Genomic DNA, 15,507 nt, shown 5'->3' with positions numbered 1-15,507 from the left:
CTGAAAACAACAATTTTAAATATTACCTTAGATTCAAAATAAAACACTAAAAACCGAAACAAATCATTTTATATGCTACTTTAAATTAAACCCAACAAATCCTAAACTATAAATGCTTCATTAAATAAAAATGATAAAAGTAGATCATTTTAAATGCTACTTGAAAAATACAATCTAAAGTAAATTGTTTTAAAAGTGAACTCAGGTTTCACAAAATTAAAAATGTGAATATGAAAAACAAATATTCATTTGCTATTGATTACATTTACCTAAGGCTGCATGATTATGAAAAAAATGTATTATTAAATAATTGTTGATTATTCCCTTTAAATTGTAACTGATATTAACCTACAATTCTAGCAATTTACATTAAATGTTTTGAATAGCTTTAACCATTGTTTGAATTAACTGCTTGTCATATTTTTACATGAAAATAAACAAGCTGAAAACCCTTTTGTTGCTTTTCTACAGCATTAAGCCTCAAGTGTCATCTATACATTGGTCTGGTTTCTTTTTTTAAAAAACTGTGCTCAACCTAAATGTCTGCACAGGTTGTGTTTTTTCTAAAATAAAAAATAGATGAATGACTGTCAAAGTTAACCCGCAGGCATCCCATAATTCAGACCAAAACAAATAGTTGCAGTCCAAAAAAGAACAAGAGATCTTTTCTTGGCTTACCATGTGATCAGGTCTTGCTACAATGTGAACCCCTAGCAGCGGAGGAGTCTCTACAGTCTGCACATAAAGAAAACAGAACAAAAAACTGTTACTCAGTGCCATGTTTAAACGAAGGTTAATAAATAAATCATGTTTGGATTGTAAACATGTCAAGATCTTTCCGTCGTCGAAAAACAAGCAACTGTTTGTCCACATGCAGAACATAAGACATTGATTTCATTTCATCAGAAGACCATACCGTTAAGTTAAGATGACATGAAGGTTTTTCCAAAATGAAAAATGTTAATAAGCAAAGCGCACACTACAACAGTGAAGACTCAGACGTCTTGGATGTCTCAACAAACAAAAATGTGTCTGCATGATAGAAAAAGAATCACTAACGGTCACATGCTGCAATTCGTCTTCAATCTGGGGGTTTTCCAACAGGTTTGAAAACCAAAGGCAGTCCAAAACAACCTCTAGTACTAACCCCAAGACATTTATCAGCATGCTGGGCAAGTGTTTGTCAGACCAAATTTCAGGATCACAGCTTCAGAAAATCAACCCTAACCCAAAGACACATAACCTACAATTAGTTACGGTAATTATCCAAACTATATACAGGTAGAAATGGGGTCTAAAAGCGTTTTGCAAACAGATCACTGAAAGCATGTAAGAAGGTATTCAAAAATGCATGTGACCACATTGCAATTGTAATCTAATCTGAGCCGCTGAAGACGCAGAGAATTAACGTTACGTTCGTTTTTGAAAGTGCCGATCCCGATCTACATATGCGTCTATGTTCGTGCGAATCATTCGTGATGCAGCTTCACCCACAGCAGAAGTGAGTATAAGGGTTTTTTATGCATCTTTGCAAATGGCCTTAATGATGTGTTGGTTAGCAAGTTTCGCAGCTAAATGCGGCTAAAGTAAACATTACAGCTCGTCACCCCACTGCAGAGAGGGGCGGGGCGAGCAGAGCTCATTAGCATTTAAAGGAACACGCAACAGAATAGCTTGCTCTAAAAAGGGCTGATTCTGACAGGGTAAAAAGAGTGTTTTTTACACTATCATTGAGAAATTTTAACCAGAATATGTTATAGACTTCTCATTAAGACCCTAAAGAATCATATTAAATTCTGGAAAATGGGCATTTGATGACCCCTTTAAAACTTTAGAAACCATAATCTCTATCTTACACTAGCTGTCGTACACGCATTAATGAGTATGTGGTAGCGCTGTGCAATATATCAAAATATCACAAAAATACATATCACAATATGCATATCGCTACAGCTTGCAAAATTTGGGGCCATGAACAGCTTACAAAGAGAAAATCACTCACTGCTTTTGCTTATATTTTGCTTTTGCTTAAATAAGAATCAGTGCATATTGAATTCACAGAGTGAATTCAAGACTAGGCCGTTTTATTTTCCAGTTCCTTAACTGTTGTTAAAATGGTTACACTAATGTTACAATGGCATTATGTAATGCTAGAGTAAAACACTACCATTCGCTTTCCGAAAGTGTTGTAGGGGTGCTTTCTTCTTTACAAAATGTAAAACATGTACGCTAGATATTAGAATCAGAATCAGAATGAGCTTTATTCACCAAGTGTGCAAAACAAGAGTGTGGTTTTACAGGAGCTTTTGATACATAAATACATATAAATGACTCAGTAACAGCTGAGTAAAGCTGTTTAATTTGAGCATGTGGCCCATTATTGTATCAAATATCAAACATTGCATTATTGAATGAGTTAACGCATATCGCATTTTTCTTCAATATCGCACAGCCCTAGTAAGTGGCGTTCCAGCGGATGACGTAGGACATAGGCATAACGTAAGCTCCTGTGAGAATATGCTAGAGAGAGAACCAAGTTTTGTTTACAGAAAAATGAAAACCTCATATTTTTTTGGCTAAATCCTCCAACATTTTTCTTTACAAATCCTCATTTTGTACTTCTAATTTGTGACTGGTGTTTTGTTTTGCATTCGTCACCATTTTCATCTACGTCCTACATCATCCGCTGGAATAAGTCATTCTATGTTAAATATAAGTAAGTTTGTTGTCCATTCAATTAATTGACGCCGAATTGCTGCTAATTTGAAAGTGAAAGTAAAATGCGCACAGGCATTTACAAGCCATTTAAAAGCAAAGATAGCGTAGAAAAGAGGGAAAACTCTAACAAACTACTCCACAACCCTTTCTACCGGTGATACCAGTATTACCGGTGTTGTCACACGACGAACACTCGGTGTGAAAATGTCCTCACCATCACATCCCTAATGGATATTTTTCTTACAAAAACGCATAGTTTCTCCTTAGTTCTAGTTATTAACCCCTGGAGCCATGTTGAGCACTTTTTATGATTAATTGAAACACTTATTGGACTTTAAAATCTCAACAGCCATTCTCTGCCATTATTAAGCTTTAAAGAGCCAGGATTTTATATATATATATATATATATATATATATATATATAACTCTGACTGTATTCATCTGAAAAAAGAAAGTCATATACACCTAGGATGGCTTGGGTGTAGGCTTGTGCCGGTATTCGGTAATGCGATAAATCGCGGTAATGAATATGCACGATATTGTTACCGCGGGCACTTCAAAATACCGTGAAAAATAATAGATCCGAATTTATATTTTTAGAACGCGCATTAGCTTATTTTCCATCAACCGCTTGAAGAAACACTGCGTATATGCTGCGCAGAACTGATGCGCACTCTGATGTAAACAATCCCCACATGTAGAAGCACTGTGTGCACGCATTGCGCGCCGCCGCTGCCACCGCACTCTAATCCTCACACGAAGAAGCAGCATGGCGGAAGGAGGAACGCTGCCGACAATTTATCCCCCTTCAAAAAGGGTAAAGTCAGAGGTTTGGAAATATTTTGGGTTCCAAAAAAATGCAGAGGGATTGCTGATCGAAGACGGTTTCCCTTTGTGTAAAACATGTGGACGGAAAGTGGCTGCTAAACACGGGAACACGTCTAACATGTTCGCTCATATTCGCGACAACCATCCACTGCAATTCAGGGAGATAAAGGTAAGACACTTCATTTCTCATGCTGAATACCACATAAAACAACTATTTGAAAGACAGGATGGCAAAATTACGTTAACTTATTTCCATTTGCTGCATGTTGCTTGCTTCCATGTAAGGTTAGTTTAAGAGTTAGCATGAACTCCACTTGCTACACTTAAGTTTGCGTCTCGTATTTTAACAACAAAATACAATACTCAGCTAAAAGTAAGTTCTGTAATTAATAATGGAAGTTAGGCAGAATAATTTGATTTTAAGTTAAAAAAGGAATGCAACACAATCATACATTTTCACACAGTGCGAGTAAACTTGATGTTTACATGTTTACAAGAGAGTACAAGTAAAGTGCAAAACTTAAGCTCATCGTCGTGTGTTTTCTATTACTAAAATATAGTATGAAATGACAGATGCATTTAGTTGAAAGTTGGAACTTGGGTTATTTTTAATCTAAAAACAAAAAAACGAAAATTTACTTTGCTTGTATTCCCTGTCTGAACAGCATCTTTTATTTAAATTATCAGAGGTATGAAGTAATATTTTTCATTCCTATTTTACAGAGTGGCCATGCATCTAGCAGTGCTGGTTCATCTTCAGCTGAAGCCATCGTTCAGCCAACAGTTCAAGAGGCATTCCAGCGTCAGGCTTCATATGGACCTTCATCTCATCGGGCCAAGGAAATCAATCATGCCATAGCATACTGTATTGCTAAAGACATGATCCCCATTTACACAGTAGCAAAACCAGGATTTCTGAAACTGATGAAGACAACAGTTCCACTTTACAAAGTTCCCTCACAGAAGTTTTTCTCTCAGACAGAATTACCCAAAATGTATAACAGTCTAAAAGAGGATGTTGGCAAGCGTATAGCCCAGGGAAAATGGTATGCAGCAACTACTGACCTATGGACCAGCAGTGGAGGAAGTGGTCATCCATACATCAGCTTCACCATCCACTACCTCACAGATTGGAAACTTCAATCAAACTGCCTGGAAACACAGTTTTTTCCAGAAGACCACACTGCTGACAATATCAGTGAATTTTTTGATAACATGTTGCAGGAGTGGGGCATCAACAAAGAGTTTTTTGTCAGTATTACAACTGATAATGCTACAAACATGAAAAAGGCATTCGAGACGAGTGACACCACCACCTTTCCCGGCCAGTGGTTTGGGTGTTTTGGCCACAACTTGAATCTGGCCATTTCTAAAGCTCTGAAAATCCAGAGGGTGGACACAGCTGTCCGAAGCTGTCGACATTTGGTGCAGGGATTTTCAAGAAGCTGGAAGAGAAGAAGAGAGCTCAGAAATAAACAAGAGGCCTTAAATGTCCCTCAGAGGTCACTCATCCATGACGTAGTCACTAGATGGGGATCGACACAGAAAATGCTGCAGAGGTTTATTGAACAACAGCAGGCAGTCTGTGCTGTACTGGCAACGGAGAGAGGCGCATGGCATTTGATGCCAAAGGATGCAGATATTGCAGTCATTGAACAAGTCTTGCAAATCCTTCAACCACTCAGTGCTTTTACTGATGCTTTGGCTTCAGAGAGCAGAGTAAGTCTGTCAGCCCTGAGGCCGGTGCTAAGTCACATCATCTCAGACATTCTTGAGGTAAAAAATGAAGACAGTGCCCTCACCATAGACCTGAAGAGGGTAATGAAGTCAGATCTTGAATCCAGGTACAGTGTTGATGCAAAGAAGGTGATGGACTTGACAAGCTTCGTTGATCCCCGGTTTAAAGGAAGCTTTTCTGATGACCTTGATGCCACGATCAACTGCTGTATTGAGGAAGCCTTAAAACTGGCAGAGATGACAACACTGAGTGAGGGAGCTGCCCAGACAGAGCAAAGCAGCACGACCCCCCCCCCCCCCACACACACACCCACACCCACACCCACCTCTGAAAAACAGCAGCAAAGCTTGGCCACCCTGCTCAACAAAATCACCTCCACAAGGCAGCAGAGAGCAGAGGAGCAGGAGGGTGAAGGCAGCATGAAGTCAAAGACTGAAGCTGAGATCAAACTGTATCTTTCTCTGCCACTAATAAAATCAGAGGCAGATCCATTGCAGTGGTGGAGTTTGCATGCTGAAGAACTTCCTCATCTTGCTACCTTGGCTGAGAAGTTTCTCTGCATTCCTGCAACAAGTGTTCCTTCAGAGAGGGTATTTAGTGCCAGTGGACATATCCTCTTACCTCAGCGTTCAAAGCTCAAGCCAGAAAAAGTGAACATGCTCACATTTTTGCACTTTAATCTCGAGGACTAAAATATGCCAGGCAGCCCAGAAGAGACACCAGGAATTGGTTGAAAATGTTTATTGTTGATTCTTTAAAAATTGTTTTTTGCTCTTAAATCTATTTAAAAACATATAACAAATGTTCTTTTGCAGTTTGCACATTCACTTTGATATAATTGCTCAAGTTTACTTTTATATTGTGTATTGTTTTATTTATATTTATTTGTATTTAAATGTTTGAAGTACTTTTAGTTAATTAAAAAGTTATTAAAGTTACTAAGTTGACGAAACTGAAGTTTTTTGTGTTTTTTTACCTGTTTCTGTTGTAAAATTACAATATCGTGATAATACCGTATACCGTGATAAAAGCTCAATCAATTAATCGCAGCATGAAAATGTGATACCGGCACATGCCTACTTGGGTGTGAATAAATCATGGGGTAATTTTATTTTTTTTGTTGAACAATCCCTTTTTAAGTCATCTTTATAGTTATTGTTTATAGTGAGAACAGGCCTTTAGATGGCAGCAAAGAGAATCAGCGCTTGGCGATAAAAACAGGTGTAAATGGGGTCTAAAAGACTTTGGGATATGACAGCTGAAAGCACATACAAAAGGCAGTCAAAAATGCAAGTGACAACATTAGATTTGTATTACCATGCTATCCATTCCGTTCTATCAAGTCCAGAAACGCACCCATTCACCTAAATCACATAATCGTTCTGGGACATGTTGGGAGAAAAGCAAACCAAACAAGTGATTCAGACTTTACTGTGTTGTGCAACGAATTACAACAGAAATCGCAGCTGCCTTCCTTTTTCATTTTACTCGCCAACTTCTCGCTCACTCCTAACATGATGCGACAAGATTCCAGCAACAAGCAATTTGAGTGTCCACACCAGACGCAACGCGACCAAACATCAAGAAGCGATAGAATAAATCAAATATCACAGCCAATCAAAAGCGTGTGTGGGCTGGCTCTTTCTGAAAGTGCACTGCACTCGCAACAAAATACAATCTAATTCATAAATATAAAATCTTTTCAAGATTATTAAATGTACATACTGACTTGTGCCATCTTTCCTATGGAATATGCTTGATGGTTTACATTGAGTTCGCCGTTTTAACGCACATTTTTGCCGTAGTTTTCAGTATGGCTATAAGGTCACACAAAATGATATTCAAACTCACATTAGACACATTTAACTTTGAATAAAGCACATAATCATTACCTGAGATTATCACTGTCATACAGTTTGTATGTTGTTGTTCTAGCTGCGACGTCGCGGAAATAGAAACAGAAATTTTGCGTGCGGCTATTTAGGACACGGTGTAAGCCATGTACCATGTATTTGTTCATTAAATAGTATCTACGCACTGCACCCACAAAAGTGTAGAAGGGAGTGTCTCAAATATGTCCAAATACATTTGGTAACAGAAAATGCATTTGAAACGCATGTTAAAGGATAAGTTCATTCAAAAATGATCAATTCTGTCATTGATTACTCACTCATGTCATTCCAAACCCGACTTTTGTTCATCTTTGGGACACAAACGAAGATATTTTTGATCAAATCTAAGAGCTTTCTGACCATGCATAGACAGCAACCCAACTGAAACGTACAAACGACCCAGGAAAGGCAGCAAGGACTTTATTGAAATAGTCCATGTGACAACAGTGAATCAACCGTAATGTTATTAAGCTACGAGAATACCTTTTGTGCACAAAGAAAACAAAAACGCAGGACCTGGCGTTCTGATGTAGAACATATATCTCTGCAAGTTGATCGTCTGTCTGTATATTCTGGTTCAAATAAGGCAAGGCAAAAAATTCCAAGTCATCCTCTCTGTCGAAATCTTCAGACATGTTTACGAAGACTGTTTTAATGTAGAGTACGCGTCTTCTGCTTGTAAACAAAGCACAACAGCCTATCTGGGTTCTATGTCAGAATCAATCGAAGACTGAGATGGAAGAGAAGAAATTAAATAAAGTTATTTTCATTTTCTATGCACACAAAAAGTATTCGTGTAACGTCATAACCTTTCTAGGCCTTTAACATGTCAGTTGCGTTGCTGTCTATGCAGGGTCAAAAAGCTCTTAGATTTCATCAAAAATATCTTAATTTGTGTTCTGAAGATGAACTAAGGTCTTACAAAAACAACATAAGTAATCAATGACAGAATTTTCATTTTTGGGTGAACTCTCTCTTTAATACCAGGTAAAAACAGCAGTACATCCTGGCTGACCTCTGGCTGTTCGAATCACAAAAAAATACATCTATAGACAGGTGGAAACAGGGCCTATCAGACTTTAAACAAGCTCAGGGCCGATCAGTTTCACTGAGAAGTACAGTATCAGACTCAAGCACTCATGGACCTTTCACAGAATGTCTATCCAAATCACAGTGATTCCAATTTGACTGGTCAGCCTCTACAGACCATCCGGAAATCAGTGTGAACCAGTTTCCATCACCTTGCCAATGTTATTTATCAAGTTAACAGGCTGATACAAAGAAAACATAATCGTTCTAAATGCCAAAGCAATGACTAAATTTTTTTTTTGTGTGTGATCTACACTACAATATTATCATCAGGTCAAAATAAATGCATCTTTAAAGCTATTTTTGCTCTGGTGCACCTACAGCTTTGCTGGTGCTTGAATGAAAAAGGAAGTGCTGACCTGCAAATCCAAAACCACAAAGTATTTTTGCAGAGCATGACGTGAATGTATAAGCTTGAGATTCTCTAAGGCTCTTCAAAACAACTTTCTAGCTTCACGGGAATGACAGAAGCAATTACTTTTGATTGATAATGTTTTTTTTTTTTAAACTGTCAAAAACATCCATTCGCAACTCGCAGCTCTTGTATTTGAGAATTGACAGGTCTGTAGCCCAAATGTATTTCTTTGTTTGCACACTTTTGAGCAATTCTGCTGTCAAATGTACAGCTTGCATTCCGATTCAGTCTCGGCAGTGAATTGAAAATAGAAAAACGCCTCTGGAAAAACTTAATCATTCGAATCCGTTCCAAAAAAACGATAATAATACTACTAAACATGTGCAGAGCTCCAATAGGAATATAAAACTGTCTTTTACCCACTGGGTGGTTTCTCAAATTAAACGTTGTGAAACTAAAATTTTAAACACATTTTCTCTACGAGGAGCACAAGTGTCTTGGCAACATTAGACAAAGGGATCTCTCTCATCCTCATCCTGGGGGATCTGGATTGATGAGAAACACATCTAAAAGGATTCCACTATCAAAGTCTGCTCCTGCTGCCCGTTTACAACGGCCTGGCCGATGCATATGATAGCGCCTCCGTTTACTTTCTGGCTAGACTATCATTACAGCATATTTTTCTCACACAGCAGCGTTTCACCATGGAGATGCCCTTTCCTGAACCTTGACTCTCACCCTTTTAGCGGTCCGGAGTGAGTCCGGTGAGAACGGCGGCGCAGAATGAGAGAAAGAGTTTAATTGGGTCATCTGAGACCGGCAGAAGAGACGTGTGGGACTGCTGAAGGTCAACGGAGGCAAAACACGATAAGGTTGCACACGCTAAAAACTGCTTGTCAGAGGGAAAAAGAGTCGAGGAGGCACAATGGTCAAAAGGCCGGACAGAAGCTAACAAAAGGCCACAAAAGAGAGCTGAGGACATAATTATTGCAACTAATTGGACAGAACGTGTGTAATTATATATCAGAGCATGTTCATATTTAAGAGTGAAAATCACTGCGTACAAATGCATATTATATATTAAAACTACTTAGCCGTACATGTGCACATAAAGTGTGATAACCAATCAAACAAATTAACCTACCCTGCTGCTTAGAAGTTTAATCAAGAATGTTATGTTTTTGAAAAAAGGCCACATTTATTTAATCACATATACTTCAGTCTTTAGCGTCATGACCCTTTAGAAATCATTCAAACACGCTTATTTTGTTGATAAGAAACATTTATTATTATTATAAATATTGAAAACTGTTTTTTTTTTCTTCTACTTATTATTTTTACAGAAACCATGATAAGAAAGTGAAGCATATAGAAGTAGAGGTCGACGATTATTTTTTCCGATTATCAGCGCCGATATCAAGCATTTTTATGGTTATCTGTATCGGTTATTTTCAAAACCGACTAGCCGATAAAATGTAAGAGCCCTTGTTATTTTTAATTTTTACATTAACTTTAATTAATTTTTACACCAGACATATACATACATACATATATACACATATACAAATATATCGGTAATATTTTTATGATAATCGGTATCGGTCATTTTCAAAGTCTTTTCAAAGTCATTTTCAGAGTCTTTGTTATTCCTGATGTTGACATTCATTTTAATTTTTACACCAGACATATCATTTATCAAGCGCGATATTTAGCATTTTAAAGGTTATCAGTATCGTCATTTTCAAAAACGTTTTGCTGATAAAATTTACGAATTTAAATAGAGTTTGTCAGAGCCCTTGTTATTCTTAATTTTGACATTAATTTTCATTTTTACACCAGACATATATTGGTTATCAATGCAGGCATTAAGCATTTTATGGTTATCGGTATCAGTCATTTTCAAATCTGATTTGCCAATAAAATAATTTTAAAGAATTTTAAATAAAGTTTCTCAGAGCCTTTGTTATTCTAAATTTTGACATTAATTTTAATTTTAGCACCAGACAAATCGATTATCAACGCTGATATTAAGCATTTTTATGGTTATCAGTATCGTCATTTTCAAAATCAATTTGCCGATTAAATAATCAAAAAGAATTTAAAGTTTTTCAGAGAACTTGTCATTCCTAATTTTAACATTAATTTTCGTTTTTACACCAGACATATACATATTGGTTATCAATGCCAATATTAAGCACTTTTATGGTTATCAGTATCGGTCATTTTTAAAACCAATTTGGCGATAAAATAATTTAAAAGCATGTGAATAAAGGTTTTGTCAGAGCCCTAGTTATTTTCAATTTTGACATTAACACCAGACATATCGGTTATCAGTCTAACCGATCTGCCCTAAAAACAAACATCCATCAACCCCTATAAGTAAGATTTAAAACAGCAAGGGCATATTAAATTTATCAAAAGTGACAGCAAAGACATTTATAAATGTTGCAAAAAAATATTTTTCAAATAAATGCTATTCATTGAACTTTCTATTTAATGAAGAATCCTGAAAAAAAATATATGACAAAATTCCTAAAAATGAGCAGCACAACCATTTTCAACATTTATAAAAATGTTTCTTGAGCATCAAATTAGTGAATGTATAACAACAGAGTAAAACTGCACACCTAGATAAAACTGTTAGACTGTATGAATCTACGACTTTCAGAAGCAGAATCTGGCAGTCTTCCGGCTTACTGATGAAAGATTATTGATTTTCCATGTTATACCAACACACAAACACTTGATTGGAAACATGTGGAAACATGTGGAAACATGTCATCTGTGTTGACACCACATTTCAAGCACGTGCTAAAGCACTGGAGAAATACCAAGCTATGGTCGATCTCAATCAGATACCTTGTTTACTAGGGAACTGAGCCATTTGGATTAGCCTGAGGAAGCTGCTGGATCTCAGAGAAGGATAAGTCAAATCGCATTTATGTTTAAGGCAGCCACTTGCTGAATATATGGTTATAGCTCCAAACCATGTGTTTGTTTTCATCGGGTGCAGGAAAGCAAGAGAAGTACAGCTGCCCTACATATAGTTTCACGATCAAGAGATGCTGTGGACATGCGTGTCAGTCCTCCTACATGTTTACCAAAAGAGCACGATCGTGTCAGAATAATGGCTGTTAGCCTGTGAATGAGCCGTGATACTTGTAATTCTAAAGGTTTTTTTTTTTTTCTTTCCATAAGTACACATGACGTCCGAGAAAACCCAAGTGTTAAATTTTTTTTTTACAAGCAATTACAAGCAAGCTTTTTTAGCTATGAGATTTTGTAAGAAAAATAAATAAATCTTTATTTCGTAACAACAGTTTATTTTTAATCCATTTCTTATCTACAATCATTTATCATATAATAAACTCCATACAAAAGATTCACTGAGTAAAACATCGCCTACAGGCCTCCCTACCAATCAGCTACATAATGGAGGATGGGTCGGTTGACTAATAGATCACCAACTGAAGGGTTTAGCTGTAACTTGCACCAACACACTAGTCTGGAAGTTTCTAGTAATCCTGAAGGCCTTAATTTACCAGTTCAAGCATTTTTAATTTGGTTGGAACTAAACTTTGTAGGAAGGCAACCTTCCAAGAACAAAATTGGGCACCCCTGGTCTTTAATCTAATTTGTGTAGTATTTTTATGTGGTTGAAGCTTTTAAGGCGATCAATTAAAAGATGCAACTCCCTTCACTTCAAAGAATCATCACTAAAGCACTTTTATGAAACATTCACCGCCTTTCATCAACAATTTCAAAAATAAAACTGTCAGACTATCAATAAACTTCCAGCAAAGTGCACGTTCTAAAAGTATGATCAGACTTAGTATTATTCTGTGAATTTTTGTGTGTGAAATCCAGTAATTTCAATAAGGATCCATCCAAAACTTTGGATTTGTCTTCTTTGTGAGCCGTGCTTCTTGTATTGTAAAAGAATTTGGTGTAGAAACCATTTTTAGTAGAAAATGTGCTAAAGGAGTAGTTCACTCCATAATTAAAATGTACTCACCCCAACTCATCTAAGATGCCTTGCTTTCTTCAGTCGACAAGAAATTAAGGTTTTTGAGGAAAACGTTCCAGGATTTCAGGACTTCATGGGGATCAGCAGGTTGATGGTCCAAATTTCAGTTTCAATGCTGCTTCAAAGGGCTTTACACAATGCCAGCCGAGGAATAAGGGTCTTATCTAGCGAAACAATTGGTAATTTTCCAACAAAAAAAAAAAAATTATTAAATTATATACTTTTTTTTTTTACCACAAATGCTTGTCTTGCATGTTGGAAAGGTCATTTGTGACATAGGCGGAAGTACAGACCAGGGATTTACAAAGTGAACGTGCAAAGAAAGTCAAATGCCCTACCTTTAGCAACAGTAGCAAACAGTTGAAGACATAATCGCGCATGACCTTTCCAATATGATTTAAATTTTTCTTTTTATAGAAAACGAAAGATTGTTTCACTAGATAAGACTCTTATTCCTCGGCTGGGATCGGATAGAGCCCTTTGAAGTAGGGCTGCACGATATTGGGAAAAAATTACATTGCGATATATTTTTTTCTTGCGATATATATTGCGATGTGTACAAATTAATTTATGTTCATCAGGTTGTTTTGAACTGCTTAAAAATCAAATAATAATTCAACAATAATTGGGGTAATTTTGTAAGCATTTTCAAAGAATAAAAAAAATGTAAAAGTACAGTATAATCAAAACCCTGAAATAAAATACTTTTTAAAGCTTATTTTGGGTGGTTTCATAAACAGTTTGACTCACCTTATTCACTGTCAATTCAGGCAAATCAAGTCTCTAATATGAAATTAATAATGAATGTTGCTTTTACCCTGATGAAAGGGAAATCAGCTTCTTCCTTTCACGAAAAACATTAAAAGCTTAGCCAAGATGGAGGAACAGCTGATCATAGCTGTTACAGGGATAACATTTTTTAGCAGCAGAGCTACTGCAAGCAATTTTTAGTTTTGGAAATCCATTTATCTTTGCTGAAACTTCCGCGTCTTTAGGAGAGCGCGGGTCATGGTTGCTTAGCAACGGTAGACGCCACTCTGCCACTCAAGTTACAGAGCGCTTTGGAAAGGAGAAAGTGGCGCCACTAGCGTTTTCCACGCGTTTTTAGGCGCGACATGTGAACGGCCCTTAAATTCGTAGTGTTTCCGCGAGTTGTGGCAACAACTGCCAGGCACTCCCGACAAAGCACCTGTTTTTGGTCAGCAGCATCCTTTTTGTATCCAAAATACTTCCATATGACCGACGTTGCGTTTCTTTTTGCGACCAAATCTTCCATTTCGGTGCTTTTCTCCCATCCCGTGCTCATTTCGCCATGCGCACGCAGAGACTGCATGCAGGAAGAAGGTGAAGCAATGTGTGCATTGTAGTTTTTAAAGAACCCTTATACATGAGTTAATTACTTTATTTTAGACAAATATAGATCCGTGAATAGAAAGTTTAGAAATATAGAAAGTACATTTTTAAATCAGACACACATAATTATTTTTTTTTTGTCCTGCATCGTGACTGCCACGATGTGACTATTGCGCATGCGTACATCGCGATGACGATACTGAAACGATCTATCGTGCAGCCCTACTTTGAAGCTGCACTGAAACTGCAATTTGGAACTTCAACCCCTTGATCCCCATTTAAGTCCACTACATGGAGAAAAATCCTGGAATGTTGTCCTCAAAAACCTTAATTTCTTTTAAACTGACGAAAGACAGACATGGACATCTTGGATAACATGGAAGTGAGTAAATTATCAAGAATTTTTAATTCAGAAGTTAAATAATCCTTTAAACATTCTCCTAAACACAAATGTCTTACTACTGACAACATACTTTCTTTTTCGCCTATAAAATGTCTCTAATGAGACCGCACCTTCACTACTAACCACAAGTACAATTTCACAATGTCAAAAATGTACAAACATGCTGAACCTTGATCTGACACCATGCTCTCTAGCCTTCAGCAAACATAATTCCTTCGTCCCGATGCCACGTGACTGATGTGCTTGGCCCTTTTACTCTCAGAGAACAGATACTGTGATCTCAGCTTAGTAAGACGAGGTTTCCCATTCCCTACACTGAGTGCAAATACCCTATTACATAGCCTGGCCTTCTTTGTCCAAGCATTGGTCTAATGGACAAAAGTAATTAGGCTAAGTGACAAGGGACCTTCTTCACAATTGTTAAATGCATATTATCTGCAAGTCCAAAAGATAGTGGTCTAGACAACATGGCTATCCGACAGATAATGGTCTAGCCAACATGAGCGATCTACCGAAAGGAATATCTTGACAGTGGCAAACGGAGAAAAAAAAAAAAAAAAAAAACTTTTACATCAAATAAGAAGCAGACAGATAATATGCCATTTCTGTCTAACCTTCTGTGTGTGTATCAGAAGATTATCTTTCTCCATAATGTTTACTGATAAAACCTAGCATGATAAAAACACATGCAGATACCGCATTACTGAGGTTGTATCAGATCAAATCTCTGAGGAAAAGGCTGGGTTGCACATTAAGGGATTTCAACAAATTACAGAGCCGTTTAAGCAATGTTTGAGCTTACTGGACTGAAACGCTAGCTTTTAAAGCCTCCAGCAAAAATGTTGAACCCTCAACCTACATTTGTTTCTCTCTCCGCTAATGTTTTGTTGATGCAGTACTATCAATTACTTTAGCACAACATATTAAGCATTGCAGCAAACCAATATAAGCTGTTTAAGGCCCCGTCCACACAGAGACGTGTTTAGATGTATATGTAAAAATGTTGTACTGTATAGGCGCTTCATTCAGACAGATCCGGTGTTTTATGAGCCTGAAGTGGATAAATCTGAAAACGGTGTTTTTGTCCCTTGCGTTTTCATGTG

General features: G+C 37.1%; 2 protein-coding genes across 2 annotated transcripts in view; one reads left to right on the top strand and one right to left on the bottom strand.

Moving 5' to 3' along the window:
- Positions 1 to 15,507, bottom strand: part of tbl1xr1a (TBL1X/Y related 1a) — an 89,200-nt gene that overhangs the window by 57,008 nt on the left and 16,685 nt on the right. Inside the window, exon 2 of the mRNA XM_073825404.1 lies at positions 679 to 735. The gene's annotated coding sequence lies outside the window, so the exon portion shown is untranslated. The remainder of the gene's footprint in view (positions 1 to 678; positions 736 to 15,507) is intronic.
- LOC141293480 (E3 SUMO-protein ligase ZBED1-like) lies at positions 4,541 to 5,977 on the top strand. The gene has a single exon (XM_073825515.1). It carries the CDS (start codon positions 4,541 to 4,543, stop codon positions 5,975 to 5,977), a length of 1,437 nt encoding a protein of 478 aa, XP_073681616.1.

This window comes from Garra rufa, chromosome 20 (genome assembly GCF_049309525.1).
Source record: "Garra rufa chromosome 20, GarRuf1.0, whole genome shotgun sequence".
Taxonomy (NCBI): Eukaryota; Metazoa; Chordata; class Actinopteri; order Cypriniformes; family Cyprinidae; genus Garra; species Garra rufa.
Note: the sequence above shows the minus strand (reverse complement) of the source record. Positions and strands in the feature narration are given on the sequence as shown.

Excerpts from the sequence above, each read along its gene's own strand:
- LOC141293480 (XM_073825515.1), top strand. The coding sequence starts at position 4,541 with ATGTATAACAGTCTAAAAGAGGATGTTGGCAAGCGTATAGCCCAGGGA.